The following is a 26,089-nucleotide window of genomic DNA, read 5'->3' on the forward strand; positions in this document are numbered from 1 at the left end:
CTTTCAATCCATGAGCATGGAATATTTTTCCATCTCTTTGTGTCTTCCTCAATTTCTTTCAGAAGTATTCTGTAGTTTTTAGGGTATAGATCCTTTACCTCTTCACTTTAAAAAATTCATCTATACATCAAAACTGCACGTTTAAGAAGGTGAGAACATAAGGAGTCGGGGGAGATGGTGGAAGAAGAAGGAAAAGAAAAAGAGGGGCTGAAGTAAGACTTGTTTTAAGAAGGTGATTCAAATGAAGGCACAGATATATATCCCAGCCACCAAAATGTATTCCATATGGCCTGTCGCCTTGTATGTTTAGCTCTTTTGTTGATCGTTAACTACACAATGAATAGATGACTTCATCAGGCTGGGTCTGATGATTCCTAAATGATCCCCCTCAAAGACTAGAAGGATTTCCTGGCCTGGAAGTGCATGAGTGACTTAAATTGCTTTTCCCAATGGCATTATCTTTGGGCTTGCTCATAATGACTCATCTATCACTGGGTTGCCCAGCTACTTAATTGGCCCCGTCTGTCCCCTTTGCCTTGATTAACCCAAGTAACTGGATCATCAGCTAATGTCATCACTTTATTACTTCTAGATCCTTTGGAGAGTGGACCAAATAGATCAGAATATTGATCCCAGGGGTAGCTGACTCTTAAGAATTGCCTTGGCTTTTCTATCTTTGAATCATTTAGCACAGCATGGCTGACAAGCCATTATGATACACTTCACGGTCACCATGTTTCCTCATATAGATCACCGTTAATGCCTTTGAGGTCCTTTGCATCGGCCAAAATACAGCTCCTTTCAATTATTCTATTGCTCACTCTTTAAAATTGGAAACATTCTACTCTTGTAGGGCCTGAAGGCAAAGAGGAATTTATACATATAAAATGCTACTCATCTAGACAGGATGTGGGTGATTTTATTAATTATGGTGGGCTTTGAGATCCTCATTTGAAGAGTAGAAGAAGAGCCTTGTAAGAGTAGGAGGAATTTTTAGCACTTGTCTTTTTGTACAGAGATGGCCATGCCAGGGTGGCATGGAGAATGGACATTGTGGCCACATTCCCTTCCTAACACTCAAAGCCTCTAATTCAACAATTTCTGGTTCTTGTTTCACATATTACATAGAAGACAGAGAAGGTCTCTGCTCAGATAATTAAGAAAATGAGCTGATCTCTTATGTAGGGTTCTGGAGAGTTTATACAGACTGTTTATTTTACTAGATTCTGGGTTCTCTGATAAAGGAAGAGGCTTTGGAGTTAAATGGACTAAAAAAACTGAACTCCATCTGGAGTAAGGCTTTAAAACCTCAGTTTTACCTGTAAAATGTAGATAAGTAAGCTCATCATCCAGAAAGATTGGTGGAAATAAAGGGGTTAATATAGAAACATGCTTCATATTGTGCCTGGCACGCAGAAGGTGTTTGGAAGTTTAATTACTTTTTTCCATGGGGTAGTAGGTCCCAGCACCTCAATGGCACCTCAGAATCACCTAGAGAGCTTGGCAAAATCCCATGCCCAGAATGTATCCCAGACCAGTTAAATCAATATAAATCAGGATAGGATCAGGCATGAATTTTGGTTTCTACAAGGTATAGCCATGGAGACCTGGATGTCTCAGAAACAGTCATCATTGCTAGTCCAAGACCAAAAGTCATGCATGTCTGTGTTAAGTGCATGATTGTGTCCTGGCTATGTCTTATTTCTCAGTTGGACGTGGAAAATAAAAGATGGGCGCATGTTATAGCCTTTTGTTTGGCACGATTACCTCCCAGCAGTGCTTGGGTGCTTAGAAAGTACGTTTTGTGTGTGTGTGTGTGGGGGGGGGACCTGCTCCTTAGACAGTTATCTGCTCCAAAGCGCTCATTTGACTTGAGATCAACCCAACTGTCAACCTCACTCCTCTTATGAGGCTGTATAAAAATCCTACTGACCTGTACATTCCTATTCTGCTCATTCATATTTCTAGCTCTGCCAACTTGAGAGATGGGCTAGGTTAACAGAGGCCACAAACACTTTAACCTTCTCTCCAATGCTGTTAAAACAAAAACAGCTGGGGCAGGGGAAGGAAAACAAATAAAACACAAAGCATCCCACTACAAAGCTTTGCAGTCCCCTAATAAAAACAATCGTCTGTGGCGTTTCCAAAAATATGTTTGGGGCAACTCAATCTCCAGAGGGCCAGAAGGCATTGCAGACAGTGGAGACTCCCAGAATGACCCATCAGAAGCCAAAGAAGGAAAATTTGTTGTCTACTAAACCATCGGCATGCAAAAAAAAAAAAAAAAAAAAAAAAAGAGAGACCTTTCCCTCTGAGACTAAGTGGAAGAGGCGGATTTCGTGAGCTTGTGAGCCAGCACGGGGTGCCACTCTCTATTTTCTGCAGATTTTGTAAGCTCATTTGCTAACAGAGGAAACATGAATATGTGCAGATGCCAGAGAGTGACTTATTTTATTATTCCCCAGGCATACAGATGCACATAAAGAAGTACTTGCCGCTGTCCCTCCTAAAATTATTTAGCACACCACCACGATGTTTGGGATACAAATTGAACAAACTCACACATGCTTTTAGGTAGCATTGCTTGAAAAATGTTGCCTTTTTTTTTTTTTAAGAGATGGGAAGAGTCTTTCTGCAAAACATTTCTCACAATTTAAGAAGTCGGTCTTTCTAGCAAATCACATTGATATTAAAGAATGTCTGAATGGCCTGAGAATGCCTAATTTCCTTGCCTCTTGCCCTTTCTTTGTCCATTCACTCACAGCTTCTCCCCCTTGCTCTGTGGGGCAGGGGCGGGTGGTGGTGGTGGTAATGGGGAGGGACCATGGATCATGACAGCAGGAACCCAGCGGTCTGTTATTTTAAGCTCTGGACACCAGATAGGACATTTTGTTTCCAACACACTTAGGGGTAGAGCGATCTCAGTAAAGATCAAGAGGCTACAGAGCAGCAAGACCATAAGAATCACATTAGCAGTGACAAACTTCCCAGTGGGATGGAGAAAACGGTTTGGAGTGGTTTGCTGAGAGGAACACACATTTTTATCAGGCACTGAAGCTCTCCCTTTTGATGTCCGGATTCCAAGGTTACAGCATGTTTTATAGTCAGATACACATGTTCCAATGTCTCTTCAGGCCACTTAGTTGTACCCCCGGGGAATGCACGCAGGAGCAAGGAGGCTGGCCATCGAGGGTGGACAGCTGTCTGTCCAGCCTGATTTCAAGAACCCCCAGAGGATGCCACTGTGTCCACCTCCCTACCCACTGCTCATATATACCCTCAGGAGTTTAAGCCACAAGGAGAGGTGGGAATGGACATGTCTTTCGTACCTATTATGAGCCAGAAACTGTGTTTTGAGGACCTCTTTACAGATACAGAAACCGAGTCTGGAAGATCATTGATGTCTTACCCAGCTGACCCGGAAACTGACCGCACCCCCGGTCTAATCAAAGTCTGTTCTTTGGAGAGAAGCTGGTAAACTCATTTCTGATGAGGTGTGAATTCCATGATTCACGGATTCACACATTTCACAAATGAAAAGCACTCACTATGTACAGGAGCCGGGCCAGCTGCTAAGGTAAAGCAGAAGATGAGAACATTTTGAGGCTGTTTGGAAAGAAATGATCTAATGGGAGACAGGGCAGATATCAAATAATACACAATTGAGCAGAAGAGTCTTAAGAAAGATCTAGACAGAGTTGGCAGGCTTTTCATATAGCAGCGCTTCATGAATACTTATAGAATGAATGATAAGATTTAATTTTAATCTGCATTTAAATAGAAAGCAGTTATTTTAGCAAGTTCCAACTTAACGGATTTTCTACATTAAATGGGGTAGTTTGGGAGGCAAGGGGCCTTCTGGGAACTTTGTAAATCAGTGATTCCTAGGTAGAGGAACACACTGGAGTATACTGAGAATATTTCTTTTTCTAGAATACATAAAATAAAGCCTCCCCCTGGCCCGTAGAGATTCTGCTCCAGAAAGGCTCCTGTAACTGTGTTGTGCACCAGTTAAGAATCATTGCTTGAAGCCATAACTTTTATTGTGGGTGTTGATTCTACAAAGAAACTAAGGCTGATCCTCTGGTCTGAAGACACCAGAAAGCAATTTTGTTTCAGAGTATTTTGTACTGTCAACATATTTGTACCTAAGATGTTCCACCTGCCCTTTCCTTTCCTTTTTTTTTTTTTAAATGAAGATGAGCAAGTAACTCATCATCTCTGAGCCTTCACTTACTGATCTGTTAAATAGAGGTGATAGCAACAACTGCCCCATCTATTTCCTAGGACTTTGGGGGAGGATGATATTTAGTGGCTGTTGGGTTCAGTGTTCAGTGGAGGATTAAACGGTGAGTGTATCTACTATTTTCAAGGAACTCACAGACTCAAAAAATTCATGTGACTGTAATGGAAGGTAGAAAATGGAATGCTCCATGAAGAAATGCTCTGAGATTTTGGAGCAAAGAGCTAGAGGTGATAAGTTAATATATGCATCTAAGTTTGGAGGTGAGGGGGCACCTGGGAAATGGCTAACTCACTTGCCACAACGTTTGCATCACAGTCATGAGAAAGATCCGTGGAGTCAGACCATTGACAGCTGTGAATAGCACCCTAGGATTTGGAAGCTTTTGGCGGTTAATAGGGAGCCATGGCAGCAACATGAGTCGGACATACCATGTTCTGAGGGGATTTAGGAAGAGAAAGCTCATGGCATATAGAATGTAGATTAGGATGAAGGAAAAACTGGAGGTGGTAAGACAAGTAGGAAGCCAGACTGGCAGCAAATGTTTGAAGTGGGTGAGGATGTGCGTGTCAGCAACTGTTCTGACCTATGGCAGGAAGACAAAGGAGGTGGCAAAGGACAGGTCCTGGGCTGAGCAAACTGGGTTAATGGGGTTCCCGAAAAGTCTCTGAGAAACGATGTAATTAGTGAAAGTGGCCATCTGGAAGTCCTACTGAGGCAGCTATCTACATGATTCCAACCTCTGGCTTTCAAAGTGTCTGCTGGGGATGCGCTGGAGAAGCCTTATATAGGGGGTGTGGGGAGACAGTGAGGGAAGGCTTAGCAGGTCAGCTGCCCCTCAACCTGGACCCACTAAAACAATAGCATCAAGGCCAAATATTCAAGGACTGTGAGCTCAATTTCCTGGGTCTAAAATCAGCTCTACCTTCTTGAGCAAGGCATTTAATCTTTCTGTAACTCAGGCTCTTCATCTATAAAATGGGAATAATGACAATGTAATAATATTAATATGCATTACATTCCACTATGCAGATTAAATATTAAGCACTTAGGGATCCCTGGGTGGCGCAGTGGTTTGGCGCCTGCCTTTGGCCCAGGGCGCGATCCTGGAGACCCAGGATCGAATCCCACATCGGGCTCCCGGTATATGGAGCCTGCTTCTCCCTCTGCCTGTGTCTCTGCCTCTCTCTCTCTCTGTGACTATCATACATAAATAAAATAAAAAAAAAATATTAAGCACTTAGAATAGTCTGGCACACAATAGGCTCTATATGATGAGTATTATAAAGTTGCAAAACTATATAAATCTTATTAAATGGACTTCCATATACATTTCATTTGAAAAAAATTCTACAGTTCAAAATGTTGAAATCTATTAATTTGAACCAAAGCCCAAACTGTCCGAGATTTGCCCTATAGCACTGCACCCTTGAGCTCAGCAGAAGTAACCTGTGGCACTTGCACCCAATCTGTCTGGTCCTGTGCCCTCCTCAGTTTCTTGTTTGTTGTTTGGATTTTTTTGGTGCCTGGGACATGTCCTCCAATGGCTTCTTATCCACCAGAATTAATGTTCACAGGAATAATTTTCATTTCTAGTTTTCAAGTTGAAGCATATGATCACTGGAAATCTAACTAGATAAAGACCTCCTATTATAAAAGAGAAAAATACATTTTAGGGACATTAACCAGTCCTTAAGACCTGATCGGGTGAGCCCTTAGAAGGGACTGGACTCTCCTTGAAGAGAGATTCAAGAAGAGAGAGGGGGATTTGATGTGAAGGAGATTCTCCTTTGCTGGCTTTCAGGTGGAGGGGCTGTGTGGTAAGGAGTTCAAGCAGCTTCTAGGAGCAGGGAGGGACCAGCTGACAGCTGGCAAGGAAATGGGGGCCTCATTCTTGAAACCCCCAAGCTGGATTGTGCCACAAACACATGAGCTTAGGAGAGGAGCCTGAGCTTCAGAAAAGAGGCCAGCCACGGACACCTTGATTCGTTCTTGTGAGAGCCTGGAGCAGAGAACCAGACTCCTGACCCAAGGAGACCATGAGATAATAAATGATGTTGTTTTAAGCTGCTAAATTTGTGGTAATTTGTTATGCAGAAATAGAAAACTAATACATTCATTCTCTCTAGCCCAGAGCACACGCTGGGCTTCTCCAGGCACAAATCCACCTGCTTAATCCTCCCCAGCTGTGGCTGGTAGGGTAGCTGGTTTTCTCCACAACTTGTCCAGACAAGAGTGGGGCTGGGGCATGGCACCCACTGCCTTTGGGGGTTTTGCTGCTTTGCTGCAAATGAACCACTTATGGGAAAAACAAAGATCAGCATGTAACAGCAGCTCCCCTTCCCCCTCTGAGATGCTACAGCTGGAATCATGTTCTTCCCTTTCTCCTGTTCTACTGAGCCAATATGGAATTCCACATGTGCTCCATCACAGACTCCCCCATCTCAGAGTCTGTCCACATAGAAGAGACAAAAGCGAAGAGGAAGCTTCCGTAGGACTCATGGTGTAAAAGGATATGTTGTTTGTAGGGCGGGTGGAAGGAAGTGACCACACTAACCTTTTGCCCCAATGCCATCTAAAAGACAAACAGATCCTCTTTACACTCTTGCTAGGGAAATTTTGTAAGGCCTCAAAGCAGTGCAGAATTTACAGAGCTGCCCTAAACTTCTACCCTTGCCTAACTCTCAAGGTGAAGTCAATGAAGGGATGGAAGATGTGGCAAGCCAGTTCTGTACAACCAGACAAGCTTCCCCTGCTCGTTGGAGTTCAGTTTGCCGGCTGATTCTGTGTTTATGGGATACACCCAAGCTGTCCTCTGTGCACAGAAGCAGCAACAAGGCAGAGAGGCAATGCCTGTCACTTGGCTTGCTCACCCCCACCTGAGGTCCACACATATAAAAAAGGCCAGGTAGGACTGTCCAACCCCCAGCACAGGTGATTAATCATGACGGAGGCAGCCCCTCGGTTGAAAGCCAGCGGAGCGTAGCACCCGGCCATCTGTTTTGTATTAGCTGTTGCTGAAATGCCAGTGGCCTGAAACCTTTAGAAAACACAGAAAGCCCTGAGCTTCTTTCTCTGCCTCTGTCTGGTCCCCTGCGGGTAATGAAGCACATATCTTCAGGAAATAGCCACTAACTCCTCCCTCAACACTGCCTGGGTCCTCGGAGGGCCCGTCCAGGTAGGGTTGGTTCTCTGTGGCCTCTGCTCCCATTCACTGAGGGATTTCCAAGGGACTGTGTCTGAGGGAGGACAAGAAACTGTAGGAAGCCAGCCTGGTATCCACTCTCGGCCCAGGTAGGTGCTAAGAAACATGAAACGTTTTAAAATCGCAGGTCTAGTTATTGGAGTTTCTTGGCCCCAGCCAGAGTTCTTTTGGTTTTCTCTGCCCCTTCCTCCCTTGGAGGAGGAAACAGAATTCCTGGCGAAGAGTAAATTAGCCAGGGCAGCCCCAGATAAACCTGGCGATGTGGATGGATTAGGGTAGTTTGCAGCTCCCACACAGCACGGAAGAAAAGCAACAGCTTATGAGGGAAGTTTGCAAATGTATCTCATGTCAAATATAAACAGTAAGAAAGTGAGAGAATTCGACTGGAGAGCAAATTGCTGTCACCCAGTGGACTCCTCCCGCCCAAGTGCTAAATCTTCCCAGTTAGTCACTCCTATTTTTAAACCTATCAAACTCAAGTGTAAAAATATGTGTGCCCTGTTCCAGGACCCAGAGCAAAGGTCCAAGGTCACAGCTGGAAGGTGCTGGTGCCACTTTCTCTAAGTCCACATCGGGTTAGAAGCAGGGTCAACACCTCACCTGCCAATCTCATGATAAAAGTTCACAAATGACCAGGATGAATGAAATAATCCATACAAAATGATTTAAAGATAAGGCATGCTTGTCTTTTCCAGTTCAAATGCATTATATTTTAAGCCTCATTGTTTTTTTTCTTTTATCCTTAGGTTTGCTTTCCAGAGGGTGAAAAACAAAACAAAACAAAACAAAACAAAACAAAACAAAACAAAACAAAAGGAAAATGATCGAGGTTCATAAGTTAATGAAGTTCCTTGAAAGATCTTGCCATTTCAACCCACTCTTCCTCTCAATAACTGAATAAAAAAAATCTTTGAAAAATCTCTTTTGCAAATCTCACATATGGGATAGCATGAATAATCTGGAGTGAACTTGCCCATGTAGACATAACAGAAACAAATATTAATTCTCAACGTAGATGAAATGTTTCAAGTGGTATTGGGCAGGATTGTATCTTCATACGAAGTAATCTTGACATGAACTCTCTAGTTTTATTTCTTGGTCTGGTACAGAGTGATGAGTCACCTTGACTAGCCAACTCCTGGGTGGTGGTGTGATGAGCAGCAGAGGTTCAATTCTTGTTCAAGTCTCTTAACCCCCTTTAAGTCAATGGTCCTCAAAGAACCCAAGGGTGGCTGAGTAAGAGGATTGGGTGATTCAAAATGACGTCCTCCATTTCAGATAACTAGCCTAAATGTGCATGTTTATCAACTGCATGTTTTAAATTGTAATGTTTTATATTCTGTCCCATTACATTCCCCTTTCCAAAAAAAAAAAAAATTCCTACTGTCTGAGAGTATGTTATTACTATTTCCAAAATATTCAGTCTTCCCTGTCCTGGCCTGACTTCCAGAGCTGTCCCAATTTCATGCCATTAAATTTCTTCTGGGGAAGCATTATGCCCAGGGTCCATTTTCTGCCTCCAAAAAGTGCACACACTATTGGAGAATTTAGCCACATAATAATGATAACGATCTGAATACCTGCCATGGCCTGGGACTAGGTTCTGTGCAAAAAAAGCAGAAATGGTTATAGTAAAACCCAGACTAGGAGCCCCGAGAGTCCCTATAGAAGGAAGAGAAATTCATCTTCGGTCCTTTGGATTTTGTTTTTCCTTATTTCTTAGCTTCTTTTATTCCATTCCAGGTCAAGAGTTTATTTACTAAGTCAATAGGGAAAGATTGGGAAACTGTCTAAAATATACAATGTCTTCCTACAGTATACATCCATCAAAAGTTTGGGAAAGAATGTCCTGGACTGAGGTTACATACTGTGGCAAAGACTGGCTAGCTAGCTATTCACTGAATCCATTTCCTTCTAGGCAGACGGTTACTTCATTTCCCTGGCTGCTTTGTGGTCAGGCAAGGTCATGTGGCTGAGTTATGGCCAATAGAATGTGGGCAGAAATGAAATGTGCCTTTCCAGTTATGGCCCATGAAAACACCACATACACCATCCCCTATGCTCCTTACCCTTTCGGTGGCAAGCTTAGAAGCCAAATGTTGAAATTGGAGAAGCTATAAGATGGAAGAAAGCTAGATTCCTGGACGAGAACTACCTGTGCAACAGGAACACTCATTTTGGACTTTATACGACCAAAAAATAAATTTCTATTGTGTTAAGCGACTAATATATTGGGGTTTGTCTGCTACAACAACTAATTACCTTAACTAATACTAGCCTTATAAGACTGTGCATACCTTGAAAACTTTCAAGGGTTTAAAATCCTAATGCCTTTCTACTTTCATTGGCTAAATGGTATAAAGGGAAACTGTAATTTTTGTTGGAGAATTTTAGTTTCTCAACCTCTCATTACTAGTCACCAAATAATGTCATGAAAACATGAAATTTCTTGATTGAAAAAAATCCTAAGTGCAAATCATCATTAAGATGGAGGAGGGGAGAGAGGGAGGCCCCTCCAGCATATTCAGTGGAAAATGTCATTTTGGATGCCTAAGAATCAACCTACTCTCCTCTACTTGAGATATGTACTTTGCCTCGGACATAGAGGATTAGCTGGTGGCCAGTCCTTACTGATTACTGTGTATAAAAAAGTCACAGGCACTTTTGAGCTTTGGATGTCTCCACAGGAATCGTTAAGTAAGGGATTCAGCTAACTACTTGGATAATTAAAGGAAAAACTCCATTTTTGTTCCTGCTATTTGTGTAGCATTGGCTTGAATTACCCAGTTTATTCACCTCTGTATTAGATGGTGTCTAGACAAAGCCTTAGTATATGTGATAATATAAAACCATTCATTTATCAGAAGAATAGAAAAGGAATGCTAAATTTTGGCCCATACATGTATCTATCAAGGAAGTGACTCTAACTCCTGTATTTGAACCAAAATAATTCTATAGGTAAACTCTAAAGAAACGTCAAAAGCGTCTATCAGTGGTGATTAGGTTCTAAGCCTTGCCCAAGAAATCTGCTTAGCCCCACATCTAGTCATTGAGTATTCATTCATTTACATATTTGATGCTTAACACACAATTAATTAACCTAACGCTAACTATTTGGAAGGCTGGCTTGGGAGCATGTGGCTAACATAGGAGAGAAAAATTGCAGGAGATGGAGGAGGGAAGGAATATTTTCTGAATCCAGTCACTGAGATAGGGCTTAGAAGGCTAAATAGGGGTTAGGAGATAAAGAATGGGTGTAAGTGTGTGCCACCCGGGTGGCTCAGACGGTTAAGCGTCTGTCTTTGGCTCAGGTCATGATCTCAGGGTCCTAGGGTGAGGGTTGGGCGGGTGGTCTGTGCTCAGCGGAGAGTCTGCTTGGGATTTTCTCCCCTCTCCTTCTGCCCCTTCCCCTGCTGTGCTCACTCTCTCTCTCATAAATAAATAAATAAATAAATAAATAAATAAATAAATAAAGTCTTAAAAAAAAAGAATAAGTATTAGTAGGTGGGGGGAGGGGGGAGAGATGAAGGCCTTCCAGATGGAGGCGATATGAGCATACATAAGGGAGGTACCAATGTGTCTGGTGAATAGTTGATGGGATATGGCCAAAGCTTACACTGAATTGGGTCATTCATTCCATCAACATATATTGCTTGAGGTTGGGGACAGTGTCCCTGTCCTCACAGCATTTGTATTCTTCTGAGGGAGACAGACAATAACCAAGGAAGTAAGTGTATAATTCCAGGTTGTGATAAGTGCTATGAAGAAAAATGGTGCAGAACAGGGGAGTTAGAGAATAACCCACAAAGAAGATGGTGATATGTTACGATGGTTAGGGTTGGTGGCAGGAATTAGAAGGGTCATTCTGCATGAACTCCCATTCCAAGATGTTCTGAGTCCAAATTTCACCTGGGCCCTGAGTTTGGTTCTGAGTTCTGTTCTGAGAGATGAGCCTGAGTGGCAGAAACCACAAGGGCATTCGTGTCTGGGGTCAGGAGCAAGGAAAAGTCTTATGTGGTGGTCAAGGGATCAAAATGAGGAAAAGTGGCAAGCCTCTGGGGAACTAGAGAAAGTCTTGATCATTTCATTTCATTTTGAAGATAGATTCTTTGATTGTGAGGCTAAAAAAAATTTTATTGGTGACAATTTTTGACTTATCCAGTGATTTTAAACATGAGCTAAACTTGTTCAATTAACAATATATGCCCCCCACCCAAAAAAACCAATATATGCCCCTTTTCCATTAGTTCCTTTTTTTTTTTTTTTTTTGCATAGAAACTGGTCATCTTTGGCCCCTCTGATAGAATAGAACCAAGGATTTTGCAACAATGAGACAGAATACTCAGTTTTAATTCAGAATAGGCAATGTCATCATAAAATAAAGACACCGTGACATAACCAAATGTAGATTTAAAAGACACCACCTCCTCATTTCAGGAATGGAGAGCCTCCCCAGCCCAGAGGCTGTTACTCAGAGGGAAAAAGGAGAGAAATCTCATTAGCTAAGAGCCTTCATTCCCCAACCCTGCCAAAGGCAGCAGGGGATGTGCAGCATTCTGGGGCCCAGGTAATGATTTCTTCACAGATGGAATGTTTAGAGTACTTCCCAAGTCAGGAAGGAAATAAAATCTCAGAAAGATTTAGTGTGAGGAAGCCCTCTGTTGGGGAGCATGTCTATTTAATCCTTCCTTCTCAGATCCTGGGCCCATCATAGTTTTGATTTGCCAATGGGCAAAGGAAGCCAGCTTGAGGAAGAATTCCTTGTACTGGCACAATGGCTAGAAGTACTTAGCTTTCATTTGCAGACTCAGTTTCTCCATCCTTCCTTAGCCTTATTGCTCAGGTTCACCCAAACCAAGCTTTCCAGGCTCTGTTAGGCTTGTTAAGCATTTTCTTCATATTGAAAGTAGAGAATTGAGGCAATTATCTGGATAATATCTAAGTTTGATCGATTGTATCTAAGATGACTGAGGAAGGATACTAGTAATATTGTGGTTGTTTGTGTCGTCCTTTTGTAGCAATAAACTCTGCACAGTACTTTCAGAAAACATTAAATTAATAAGATAAACCATCCTATTGTTATTCCATCCTGTCAGATTCCCATAGTTTTGAGGGTCTCATGTAGTGAACTGCCTTATTTCCAGGAAGAACACAATTCATCATTTTGTCTTAATTTTACCTTTAGTTTTTCCTCTACCAACACAATACCCAGACACATCCCCCTTGCTACTCAGAAACTCCCTGCAAAAGGGAAAAGGGGGACAAGTGTGACTTTGAAGAAAAATAGAGAATTTCATTTTTCTTAACTTTATTGTATAAGCATAGGATATTTTATTAGCAATGGTGATGGTGTAGGCTACTGAAACTGGATATTACACATTAGAAATTGGAATTCTGTATTTATTTTCTCTTCGAAGTAAATTCTCACTACTGTTCTCATTTCTAGGGATACTCCTGGCCACCAGGTATAAACATTAAATATTTCCATGTGTACAATACCAAAAAACAGGTTTTTGTGATTCGAAAAGTTGGTGATCATTCCAACAGCCTAGCACTGAAGTAACAGCAGGGAGAAGGATGGTTAGATCTCAGATATTATGATTATTTCTAAAGCCATTTTGGTGAAATAAGAAAGGAGTTAGCTAATGGGGTGTTTCAAATGTAAGTACTGACCTGTTAATTGTAGCTACAATTGTTCCCAAACTATTCCTGTCTCTGGTTAAGTTTCATATCTAAAAAAATTGATGTTACACAAAAAATTAAAAATGTTACATGTCCAGATTAAATTTAGATAGATAAATGGGTATGCAGATTGCAGGTTGGCAAGGAGACAAGTGTTTGATAAGATATATAATTGCTATTTTATCCTGATGTGAAATGGAAACTATTACAAAATCTTAGTATCTGATTTTCAATAGATGTATCAGGTTGAGCAGACCATCTTTTTAGAAATGCCAATGTCATTTCAATACCATGTCATCAAAATTGTAACCACAGCAGGAAAATGAGTATCCAATAGGAAGCTGATAATTACAGTGCGAGTTCAAGCAGACCCCACACAATTATAGGAAAAGCCATTCTTTCCAAGTTATGAATATGAAAGATTTGGTTGTAGCTTATTTTAACTTATTAAAACACTTCCTTCATAATTTAATTTAAACTTAGCAGTTGCCCATTGGGGATCTCCTTTGTCACCAAATGGATTTCACCTATTGAAGATGTACTAAAGAATTGGAGTAATTATTATATCAGTTCCATCCCAGGAGACATAACAGGAATTATTAGAGAAATGACAGTCTCTCTGTCAGATGTCTGCTGTCAAATCAAATAATATAATCAGTATTGTGATCATGAACTCTTAATGACTTTATGTACTTCAAAAAGTTATATGGAAGCATAGGTTTAAGGGAGAGGCTATTGTGAGCACAGGTGCTTGGTGAGGGGAGAGCTCTTGGCTATCAGGCATCAGTGCACTGTGGATTTCTTATGAATAGAAACCATCCTGTTCACATCATTAGTGGTAAGTATGACACATAGTAGGCCTCCAAACATATTTTCCCAGTTGAATTAAAAGAAAACATGCTAAGTCCCAGTTGTGCATAATATAGATGCTGATAACATATCTGTTCTGGGCCATCTTTCCCTCAAAAGAATCAAACATAATCTCTGAAAACTGAATATTGGCCATCTGAACATTGAGTTTGCTCATGGAACTCGGCCTCTTTCTTGGGATTCTTGCCCTATGTCTATGTCTAGTTTTGCACTTACATTCATATGCTAATTATAATGGCACCGATGTCTGAAAAAGTTGCCCACATGTTCCCAATCATCACTTCATGTCTCATGGAGTGATGGGACAACCGGATGGGAGGGAGAAACAGACTACAGGCCGTCATACAGCTGTGATTCTCAAATTCTGGTTCCTGGGGCAGCAGTAGCAGCATCACCTGGGAGCTTATGAGATGTGCAACAAGCATTTCTGAGCTAGAAGCTGGCAGCAATCTGTTCTTACCACCCCCCCCCCCCAGGTGATTCTGATACAGGCTCAAATCTGAGAATCACGTCTCTACATAAGGGAAAGAATAGTGTGTGTGTGTGTATTGTGTGTGTGTGCGTGTGTGTGGTATGCTTGTGCGGAGGGAAACATAAAGAGAACAGTGGGTGGGATTCTGGCAAATGCAGACAGGGGGACATACCTAACAGAAAGGAGGAGGAAGAAGAGACAGAAACATTTTTTAAAAGAACCAGAAGAGAAGAGCAACTCCACAACAAAGAGAAGACTTCGAAGAAGAGAAGAGGAGGTAGTGGTGTCAGTCAAATCTGGCCAGAGGAGGGCTAATGGAGTAGGTGGGCAGCAGGGATGTTGGAGGGAGCAGAGTCTATGGAAATGGGCTGAGGACAAGCTCAAATTGCTGAGCACTGAGTGTGGAGGAGGAGGGAGGAGCAGGCAGTAAAGGCCCCTGTTTCAGAGAGATTTGCAGCCATGGAAGAGATGCAGCCTGCTGGCTTGTGAAGAGGAAGAAGGGGTAAGGGAAAGGTTTTTAGGACAAAGGAAGTGAGCAAGTGAATAAAGGAGGGAGTGCCTGTGGAAGGTGGCAAGGGAGAGAATCCGAGCACAGAGATGTGAAGGAGACAAGGCTCATTCAATTGCTGAGCTAAGCATGTCTTTCCACACGCATTGGTTGAGAACCTGTAATTGCCCAGCACTGTTCTCAGGGTAATGAATAAAACAGACAACGTGCTTGCTCACCTGGAGTTTACATCCTAGGGAGGGGGGGAAAAACAGGTGATACATATGTAATTTGTCAGGTACGCATAAATGGCATGAAGAGGAGAGCAAGATAAGGAGAATTAGGGGGACAAGGAGGAAGTGTGTTCAGGATAGATAGAGTCACTCCTCTAAGAGGCTGATGGTAGGCAGAGATGCTAGGAACACGAGGGAGTGGGCCGCACAGCTACGGGTCAGAAACACAGGTCTGGAGAGGCTGGCAAAGACAAATCCCCCTGCAGGAGTCATTCCCTGCATTCTGGGAAAAGCAAGGATGCCAGCTGCTTGGGGTGGACTGAGGCGAGGGAAAGGCGGTGGGAAAATGGAAGACCACATTATGAGAAGCCTTGAAGGCCATGGTCTGAACTTGACACTCGTTAAGATGGGAAGCAGTGAAAAGTTCTGCACGAGAGGTATTCTGAGTTACACTTTTAAAAAAGCTGACTTTGATTTCTGTGTAGAAAACAAGTCCCACAACAGGCAAGAGCAGAAGTGGAGAGGGTATTCAGGAGGCTACTCCAGGAATCCAGAGGGCAGCTGACAGAGGTAGAGGTGGGGCTGGCAAGAAGGGAGCAGATTCTGGGCATACTGTGGGATTTGCTGATGGGGTAGAGGGAGGTCTGATAGAGAGGCAGAATTCTAGGACGAGCAAGAACTTGAAAATCTGGAGGTCGGCAAGTAGTAAATAATAGCGACTGTTGGCTTTTAGTGAGTATTTCCTATTTATCAAGTGTCGTGCTAAGTCCATCCCCTGTATCACATCACTTACTCCTATGTACAACCCCCGTTAAGAGTAAGGGACTGAGGCTAAGCGAGGGTCAGCAGCCTGTCACTCACGGAGCGAGGGCGAGGGTGGCTGGGGCCTGGGGCCCACGCAGTCCGCAGTCCGGCTGCAGAGCGCACACCTTTAGTCCTCCATGAGACACATGCTCTATTTTCTCCCCAAGAGAAGAAAGGGAGAGTGGGGAAGGAGGACCAAGATCGGCCGTTGACAAAGAATACTGACTGATTAATTGAAAAATGCATATCAAAGACTTAAAATACGTAATAATAAGATAACTGTCGCTTTCCTTAGGGGGTTGTTATGGTTTGGGGCTCAGCCTCCTGTGGCTGCCTGTGCCATGTGTGGGTGAGGAAAACCACTGAGCTGCAATCTTCCGGGACTTCCTCAGAAGTGATGTCAGTTACAGAGAGTCCGAAATACCGAGTGATCCCTTCAGCTACCACATGGCTGTGGAACGCATTGCTGGTTTCCAGTCCTATGAGATAAACATCCCCTCGATCTTGTTTAGCATAAACACTGTCCTGAAATCGAGGAGGCCAGCAAGATGCTAGTCGGATCATGATGTATTTATTAAGCTGAGCGGTGGGTTTGACACTCAGAGGAACACCAGATGAATGCAAGACACATTTCTTGCCCTTAAGGGGCTCACAGCATTGATTTGGCTTATGGACCACCCAACAATCATTAGGGTGGAGAAACCAAATCTCCACCTTGGGCTCACTGTGCTGCACCACGTGACAGGCCAGGAGATGAAAAGGGCCTCGGTGCACATGGAATGTGTGCACGGCCTGCAGTCCTCAGCCTGTGCACATGAACTCCACTGAGCAGCCTGGCTGCAGAGTGAAGGTGGCTGTTGGTGCATAAACATTGTCATTTCACTGAGACTGCTATTTCATCTTTGAACCTCGGCTTCAAAGGAACACTGACCTTATTCCTGTAGCTTGCCTTTCTTTGAAGCATATGGCTTTGCATTGCAGATTAAAGCAAAGATATTCATCAAGGGACAGATCTGGCCAACTGCTCCCCATACTTAGCCCGAAACAAAGCCTTAAAAGGCTCCAATCACAGTTGCAGTGGAGTGGGCCAAAGATGAAGGCTTGGAGCCGTGCTCTCTTTCTCAGATCCTATAAGGCTGTGCTGGCATGACAGAGTGTATCCCTTTGAGCTCCAGGCAACTTTACCCCGAGAGTCCCCGTGTATCTCAGGAGAAAGGGGAGAGTTAATGCAATATTCTCAACCTGTCCTATTCATTTTATTTAAAGCAGGCATTGTCGTAAATGAGGCCAGCACCAACATTCACTGGTGCCTTTGAATTCTTCAAAAGATGTGTCAGACAGAACCATCTGAAACTTGGCTGATGATTCTGTCAATTTTCTTTTCTACTACTTTCCTTTGTTCACCCCTTTGAAAAGAAATTGTCCTATCTTTCCCCCTGGGTTCTCCCATCTTGGCTCTAAGAAAACAGACTTCACACATTGCCTTCTCTGTTCTTTCTTTCTTTCTTTCTTTCTTTCTTTCTTTCTTTCTTTCTTTCTTTCTTCCTTACTAAGATGGCAAGAGAAGTAAAGGGAGAAACTTTAACCGGGAGGCAAAAAAAAAAAAATCATAAGAATTATTTAATTCTTTAATTATAAGGCAAAGAGAGAGAATCAAGAAAAATACTTCCCACCTCAGAGGAAGAAAAATTGATGATAGATGACTATCAAAGAGCAAATGATCATATTTTTCAATGTGATTTTTCTGCTGATCTTCAACTGTAATCAGATAAATGGAGTGATTTCTGTCTGTGATGAAGTGGTAAATCCAGAGGAGGGAAGGGAATGACTGTCAGGTTGGATACATGTAAATCAACTACTGATAGCATATACACTAAAGGGTTTAAAAAATTAGTGATCCTTATTGAGACATAGGCTAACTTTCTTAGTTATTCATCTTTAAAATATGGCCCAAAGAATAATTCTGGCTATTGTTCATTAAGAAATGCATGAGGTTCAGAGTACCTGGGGGCTCAGTCAGTTAAGTGTCTGCCTTTGGCTCAGGTCATGATCCCAGGGTCTTGGGGCTGAGTCCCCTGTTGGGTTCCCTGCTCAGCAGGAAGTCTGCTTTTCTCTCTCCCTCTGCCCCTTTACCCACTTGTGCTCTCAAATAAATAAGTAAGTAAGTAAGTAAATAAATAAATAAATAAATAAATAAATAAATAAATAAAACCTTAAAAAAAAATGAACGAATGAAGTTCAGGAAGATCATCAACATAGCTTTGTGAGAAGCAGTGGTTCCAGACCAGTTTTTTCATACAACCAGACAGTTCACGTTGGCATGACAGATATGGCTCTATTTTTAGCTTCACTTTAAAAGGTTGAAAGATATCTGCTTATCTATATCCATATCCTTTAATTTACCAACTCCTTCTCCCACAAATTTGGATGTGGTCATATACCTAGTTTCGGCCAAAGGACTATAAACAAGGTGGTAATGTCACTTGCAGGTTGATGTTCTCCTGTTCTCTGCCATGGTGACCATGAAGGCCATGTGAGGAGATGCCTTAGCCTCAGCTAGAAGTAGCCTGAATCACTGCTCCTATGGAGGATAGCTGTGCAGAGAGTTATCTGATTTGTATTAGACTTGATGTGAGCAAGAAATAAACCTTGGTTCTGTTAAGCCACAGAGATTTTCAAGGCCTATTTGTTATGGTGGCATAACTTTGCTTCTCCTGACTAATCCAAGGCCTTGGGGTACATCTAGTCTTACTTCACTTCTATCATAAGAATCTTTCCTACAGCATCCCAGAGATGGGGTCCAAATACTTCTCACTTGAGAACTAAATACCTCAATAATAGAAGCAAATAACAGTAGCAAGCAATTACATGACATTTACCAAAGACTTGTTTTCAGACATAATTTTAAGTATTTTATATATCTTAATTTACCTAACTCCCACAAAAGCATGAACTCATCAATATTATTTTCCTCTTTTTTATAGCTGGAGGAACTGAAGCACCAAGAAGTAACTTGCCCAGAGTTGAACAGACATGTTAAATCACTTGCCTATGGCCACAGAGCTAGTAAACAGGATCCCAGGAGTCCAATCCAGGCAGATGCTTTCAGTTTCTGCCCTTAACCATTGCACCACGTGGCCTCCCTAGATTGGATTTTTATTTCCTTCTCACACAGCCTATTCAACAAGAGACAGAATCATAAAACCCTAAAGACAAGGTTGGAAGAGACTTTGGAGGACTATCAATCACTGCATTTTACGTGCAGGAACAAAATCACTCTGCAGGCCATTTTTCTGCATTAGTGAAAACGAAAGGTCTGTCTCAGGGGTTTTCAAACCAGTGTCCTGGGGAGCGCTTGGGCTCAGGAAAAGGGCCTCCAGGGCTGTCAGTATGGAGGGAGGTGTATACACTACTTCAACCAGCTCAGCCCTGTTCTAATCTGCTTTATATAGTAGACTTCTGGGTAAAATTTGTATGTGAGTAAAGTATTCTGCTGCTTTAATAAAATCAGGAAATGGACCTCCCCAGGCTTCTACTGAAGTAGCAAGGCTTGGAAGGTGGCACTAAACAATGGAGGGCTTCCCACCAGCTGAGAGGTGGGATGCAGCATGGGGATTCTATAGCCCAGTGACCAGTTTTGGGGCCAGGATAATTTGCTACTTAAATGCACTCAAGATTGCCTGGCAGCAAGAACTGCCTTATTCATCACTGTATCCCCACTGTGACATGTAGTAGAAGCCCTATAAGCTATATCTTAAAGATAGAAGGCAAGCTCCAAAAGGCTTTGCTGAAACAATTTTTCAAAAAGATTAAGCTCATTTGGGTTAAGCAAAGGAGCACACTTTGGCTGTGGAGACCCAATGTAAAAAAGATGTCTGGAAAGTTATTGTGTGTTTTTATACATGTATCCTCAAATAGGCAGTAAATGGTAAATCCCTCCCCAACTCCCACTTTTTCCCAGGGAAATACAAGTGACGGCCCCAACCAAGCACAGGCAAACACATATAACTGTTTGCTTTGTTTTAACACAACTGATCACAGAAAGTTATCCAGATTTGCTGATCACATTGAGAAGTGACTTAGAAAGTTTTCTTTGCTTTAAAAAAAATATTTCCTTTGTGTGTGTGTGTTGGCAGCAGTTTTAGTACATTTTTGTACTATGTATGATTATATATCATGTATAAAGTGGGTTTGTACGAATTTACAAATTGGGTTAAGACAAAGGTATGTATCTGAGAAGGGGGCAGATTGATGAGGCAGGAGGAAGACAGAAGTCTGAGAAAGGATCTATGAGAGTTGTCCCGCCTACAGAACCTCTTACCTTCTGTGGTACCATCCAGTCCCATGATAAGTTTCATTGATCTGATGATTTGCTCAGCTACTGGGGGGCTCATGGATGTGGCATAAACAGCACTATGTGAGTGAACTCGTAAATAATCCACAAGCTCCTTTAATAAAAGAGGAAACAAAAAAAAGAAGGCAAATAAGTCTTAGTGTTGGTGGTGAGAGTCACATCTAATCTGCTCCCCATCCACCATGGCACAAGACATTTGATTCTCACATGTGATCTGATTTTCAAGGGGCATCACCAAACTGTTTATTTTTTCTATCTCTTCTTAGTCTCTCCTTCAAAAACCTACAAGGCATGCAAAAGTGGAATGCTGAGAATTTGGAGTTGAGGTCTGCAAGGCAAAACCATATGTATAAAGGAGAAATGATTTCCCAAACATTTGTTGACTACTTAGCAGGCACAAGCACTGGCTTAGTATTTAGGAGTATCCAAGAATATAGGATGTGGTTCTTGCCCTTGAGCATATAACATTAGATTGTGCCAAAGAAAAGCAATGGGGGGAAAAGTAACAGGATATGCAGACCACTATATGCAACAGGGGTATAAGACTGCAGAGGAAAGAGAGGGGTATTGCTAGCTGGAGCAGACAGGGAAGGCTTCAGTGAGGAAGCAGAATTGTCTTGAAGAATGAAAACAGATACAGAGGAGTGGTGGGGTAGAGAGTGGCAGAAGGGAGAGGTGGGAAATTAAACCAGAGTGTAGGATCAAATAAACTCTGGTTACAACTTGGACAGTAGAGAACTATTGGAATTTTTGTGCAGCACTATTTGGAGTGCTGACCCACTGCAGTCTGCTGGTCTTCAGTGGCAGGAATGATTCTTCACTTGCATGCCTGACTCCCGAGGCCCAATATAAGGTCCCAGGTAAGCCCGCTGAAAGCCTAAAGATGTTCCAGTAACCCAATGCCATGATGGGGAGGGGTGCATGGGAGGTGCTCAGCCATCTATCTGCTGACCAGACCCTCCACTGGCCCGCTGGTTCTGGCTCTGGCTTGGGACCTTCAGGATGCTTTGCAGAAAAGCTAATGGGCTAATAATACTTCTGCATTAGCAGCGAGTCTGTAAAGCATCAGCCACCTTCTCTCTTCAAGGATGAGGAGACAATTTAGAATACCACTGAGGTGTCTTTTCTGATTATCCCTGCGTAAAGGTGAACTGGGAGGAGCCCTGCTTTGGGCAAGCCCATCTCTTCCTAAACCCCTTCATTAGCTACACCTGTCCCCAACTCCAAGCCTGGGACTGTGCCCACCCTTCCCTTTCCCATCTCTCTTGGGGAATAGGTGGCATGGTTGTTCACAAGCTTCTTAAACATTCTTAGGTCATCGTCTTCAGTAAAGTGAATGGCCTGTCTCACAGGCAGTTGCTGATGTGATGCACCTACCTGCCTCCTGGGGGGACCTGGTAGCTCCATTCTGTCCCTCCTGCTTCCTTCAATGTGTCCTTCATTCTAAATCTCCTCTTTCATGGATCCTTATTCCCTGACTTCCTTTCTCTCTCTTGTCCTTCGTTTCACACTCTTCATTTCTTTTTTTTTCTTCCTTTTCTTCTATTCTGATTCCTTCTTTCCCTCTTTCATTTTGAATTCCCCTTTTAAATCTTTTTCTCCTCTCCAGTCTTAAGTATTTCCTTCCTCCCTCTGCTTCCCTTCCCATTCCCTTCCCCTCCATTACCTCCCCTTCTGCCTCTTCTTCCCTCCCATCCTCTCCTCTCCCCTCCCCTTCCCTATCCTTTCTTTTTTTCTTTTTTCTCCGTACCCCTGGGGGGCCTTTGTCCCTGCTTTCATTTGTCCAGCAAGTTTGTGGGAGGACTTGCTCCAGGCTCTGTTCTAGATGTGGGAGTCTAAGAAGAGAAGGGGGATGGAAAGGCTAGTCCCTGGCAGCCATTATTCATTTACATTAAAATGAAGTTTCTACCTATTCTTTGGTTTAGTGATCCTCATACAAGCAGTTGGGTGAGTTTTCACTGTTTGAAGAGTACATGCATGATGATGGCCTGACTTAAGGCACAGGCCACACAGTATTTGGAAAGTTCACTCTGGGCAATGGGAGAGGGGGGAGGCTCTAAGAGAAAGAGGCAGTCATTTCCCAGGCTGTTCTTCACAGTTCTATGCTCAGTGCTGCTCCAAGAGCAGCAGCAAGGGTTTTCTTGGTTTGTTGAGAGTTGATGCCTCCTGGAAATCCTGGGGAAGCCAAGTGGAAGACAGTGGGAAGGACACAGGTGACAGTATGATAGGGGCTCATGTGGACCAGAGCTGGGAAAGGGCTCTTCTAAGCAGGTGATCTGGCCTTGAAGGATGGATGGATTGGGACAGATGCAGGGGAGGGGAGAGGCAGGGACATGTGCTAAAATTGGGAATGAGGATTGCATCTTATCAACAAAATAGAGGAGTCAATTGGGAGTAGAGGGGGAAGCTAGTGTTTCAAAGGCAAGGTTATCTCCATAAAGGGAAGAGTTGCAGGACAAGCTCTGGAATCAGACTGCTTGAGTTAAATCCTGGCTCTCCCACTTAACCGATATGTGACCACCAGCAAGTTACTAAACCTCTCTGTGCTTTACTTTTGTTCTCTGAAAAGTGAAATAATACTAATACTAACTTCAGGGTCATCATGAAAATTAAATATGTCTAGAAAAGTGTCTAGTACAAAGTGAATATCAAATGAGATTGGCGGTTATCATTAATAGATTGTCAAATCGAAGATTCTTAGAGCTGGGAGCATGGGCTGGGAGGAGGGGACCAAAATACAAAAACTCCTTGGAGTGTCTCTATCCCAACCCCCTTATTTGGCAGAGGGTAGTGTTTTAAGGTTAGCCAACTACACCCTGGTACACCGGGACAGCAAACCAAAGGTTTTCAGCCCAGCTCTTCCTCCATCCTTATTGGGGTGGTAATGTTAGGAGGGAAATGAGAGGCATTTTAAAGAAAAGAATACCAGACTTCATGACTGATGGCATGGCTCTGAAAACATTATAGGGCTTGCGCTAACACGACAGCTGATATTCCTTGGCCACTTGAGGCTCCATTTAAAGGACTTTCCACGGATTAACTTATTTAACCTTCCCAATCAGTCTGATGTAGGTATTATTTTTATCTCCCTTATATAGTTGATTACTGAGTCACTGAAAGGGTCAGAAAATTATCCAACCAAAACATGATTGGATAACTAGGATTTGGACCCAAAGAGTCTGGGTCTAGAGTCCCCACCCTTAGCACCATACTATAATACTTTTCCAACTAGAGAGCTGGCTTGGCAGTGAGGGGACAGGGAAGCTCAGAGATGACTTTCTTCACTTCCATTTCACCTGTGGTGCTTTCCTTAGTTCACAAGTTGCTCCTTTTTGGGGGGGAGGAAGGGAGAATCTCTAATATACTCAACTGTTAACAGTACTAAATTACAGAGTGAATTGCATCAGTCTCAAAATGCTTTGAGGCTATTGCTCTTATTTCTCCAAAGAGAGTGAGACTACTTTGAGAGTTATACCCTCCTCTAAAAGCCACAGTGGTGGGTACCTAGCAGGGGCCTGGTAAATACTGATGATCTAATGAAGAGCAAAGGCCTTTAGGGACTGAGGAAGAATCAGGTGAGGGTCCTTGAAGTATATAGGGAACTACTAAGCTGCATTCTTAGGAACAAGTATAGAAATATTCTCTTAGTGTTGGGGCATCACTGACAAAGATCATACAAAGTAACAAAACAAAGCTTCCTTGGGTTTCTCAAGGGCTCTTCTCAGGGTCCCCAACCCCTAATTTTCCTTTCCAAATTAGGGAATTTCATAAAGCCAAGGTTGTCTGCTTCTTAGTTTGAATAAATGCCTCATTAGTGCAGTTATTATTCCCTTTTAACATTAAGAGTATCTTGCCCACAACCTTATTTCTTTTAGACTGAGTCCCCTTCCTCTGAGGGTCTGAGTTTGTGGACCAGGCTAATTTTCTTGTGTGGCTCAGAAAGTGGGGCTCCTTAAGTAACTTCTGCAGAGCATCAAGGAAGGTGTTGATGCCCAGATTCTGATTCCCCCATTAGGCACCAGGAACCATGACTTGGGATTTGGCTTTGGTCCCTTCAAGGAAAGTCTGGGTTATGTCTTCCCTCAGAGTGGGTTAGAGGTCTCCTCATACTGAGGTCTCCAAGTTCACTTGTAAGTTCAAAAACCTGATTATTTTCTCTAGCCATAGGCCTGGAGTTCAAGGGCAAGGGTGGTTTGCTGAGGAAATCAGAGAGGAGGCTCTTAGAATAAACATCATGGTGTTCATACCATGACCCCCATTTACTTCAAAGGGCTGTTAAATGCAGCCGCGGCCAAGCATACAGGGCAGAGCTGGCTTCTGCAAGGGGCCTGCCTTTGTCTGGCGCCCAGGCTTCTGGGGCTAACGCTCACCCCAAATTTGGCTGCCCTGTCTGATTTCCTTCCTCCAGAATTCCAGCCCTACAGCCTATCAATCATGAAGGCTACCTTTGCTGCACACATTTGCAAGTCTCAGTTCAGCCCATGGAGACTATGAAAGCCAGTGGTTAGCAGCAGGCATACAAGAGGACTAAGGCTGCATGCCTGAGAAACACTTGGATTCCCCCGCACCAGCTCCAAACAAGGTCTTTAGTGTTGACCACCTCTCCTCAGCAACTGGACTGACACAAATTAAAAAATAAACATAAACCTAGCTCCATCAGCTCAGGCATCCTTAAAGAAGCCATTCATGGCATGGAGCTCTGATTGGTGGAAAGAAGTAATTATCTGACATTTCACCTCAAAGGTCATGAAAGGACAGAATGTTCCAAGTTGGGTTGTTCGCAGATCATTTACAGTAGCTCCAAACTCAAAGTGAACAAAATAGCAAAATCTTGCTGGCTCTGGAGAGACCTACGGTTTCCCTATGGTGGGGAGAGAAGGTCGAGGCCAGGGCAGTAAATTCCAGTAAGTAGAGATGAATTTGTCAGACATTCTGTGACAGCCAGCCTGGGGCCAAGAAAAAAAATCTCTTCTCTGGGGTACTGTCTTAGCATCAAATCAAGTTTTTCTTCTCTTTCTTTCTCTTTCTTTCTTTCTTTCTTTCTTTCTTTCTTTCTTTCTTTCTTTCTTTCTATAGGGAAGCATTTCTTTTTTTAAAGATTATGTATGTATGTATGTATGTATTTATTTATTTATTTATTTAGAGAGGTGCAGAGACACAGGCAGAGGGAGAAGCAGATACCTTGCAGGGAGCCTGACGTGGGACTCGATCCAGGGTCTCCAGGATCACGCCCTGGGCTGCAGGCAGCGCTAAACCGCTGCGCCACCAGGGCTGCCCCAAATCGAGTTTTTCTCCCCTTGTTTGTTTCTAAACACTTTTCCTTCTGTGACATATCTTGTCACTTACGTACATAGTCCCGATCTTGATCAGCTCCAGAAAGGCTTCTAGAGCCTCCTAGAAACTGTTAAAAGGAATATAGTCCCTCTACTACTAACCCTAACATTGATATTTAAAAAGAGAGCCAGACAGTTTTATCTTTTTTATAGAGTTTTTGACTCAAGTAATCAAATCTCATGATTTACTAAGATCCCTATGAACGCAGTAAAATTGAAATTATTAGGGTTTCAGAAAAAAATGTAAGGTCCTAGTGTGTGTTCTTTAACAACTTTATGGTTAATTTTGTTGCTTTTGTGCCCATTGGCTAGAATCCTGGATATTTTGCAGTACCTCCCCCAAATTGAGGTATACACGGCAAAATATGCAGGAAAAAACATGATAGAATTCTAAAAACTCTAATTA

The 26,089-nt window shown here is 42.8% G+C and overlaps 1 protein-coding gene and 1 long non-coding RNA gene across 4 annotated transcripts in view; one reads left to right on the plus strand and one right to left on the minus strand.

Annotated features, from left to right (window-relative positions):
- LOC140618068 (uncharacterized) overlaps positions 1–8,662 on the plus strand; it is a 43,476-nt gene extending 34,814 nt beyond the window's left edge. Inside the window, exon 5 of one of the 2 annotated variants that reach the window (XR_012018243.1) lies at positions 8,195–8,662. This is a non-coding gene — a long non-coding RNA (uncharacterized lncRNA). The remainder of the gene's footprint in view (positions 1–8,194) is intronic. The other variant, XR_012018242.1, reaches the window with a different exon arrangement.
- SPTLC3 (serine palmitoyltransferase long chain base subunit 3) overlaps positions 1–26,089 on the minus strand; it is a 149,547-nt gene that overhangs the window by 17,671 nt on the left and 105,787 nt on the right. For both annotated transcript variants that reach the window (XM_072800056.1, XM_072800055.1), the window contains one exon: positions 20,318–20,444. In XM_072800056.1, the coding sequence (XP_072656157.1) occupies positions 20,318–20,444 (127 nt within the window). The remainder of the gene's footprint in view (positions 1–20,317; positions 20,445–26,089) is intronic.

Source organism: Canis lupus, chromosome 26 (assembly GCF_048164855.1).
Source record: "Canis lupus baileyi chromosome 26, mCanLup2.hap1, whole genome shotgun sequence".
NCBI classification, from domain to species: Eukaryota; Metazoa; Chordata; class Mammalia; order Carnivora; family Canidae; genus Canis; species Canis lupus.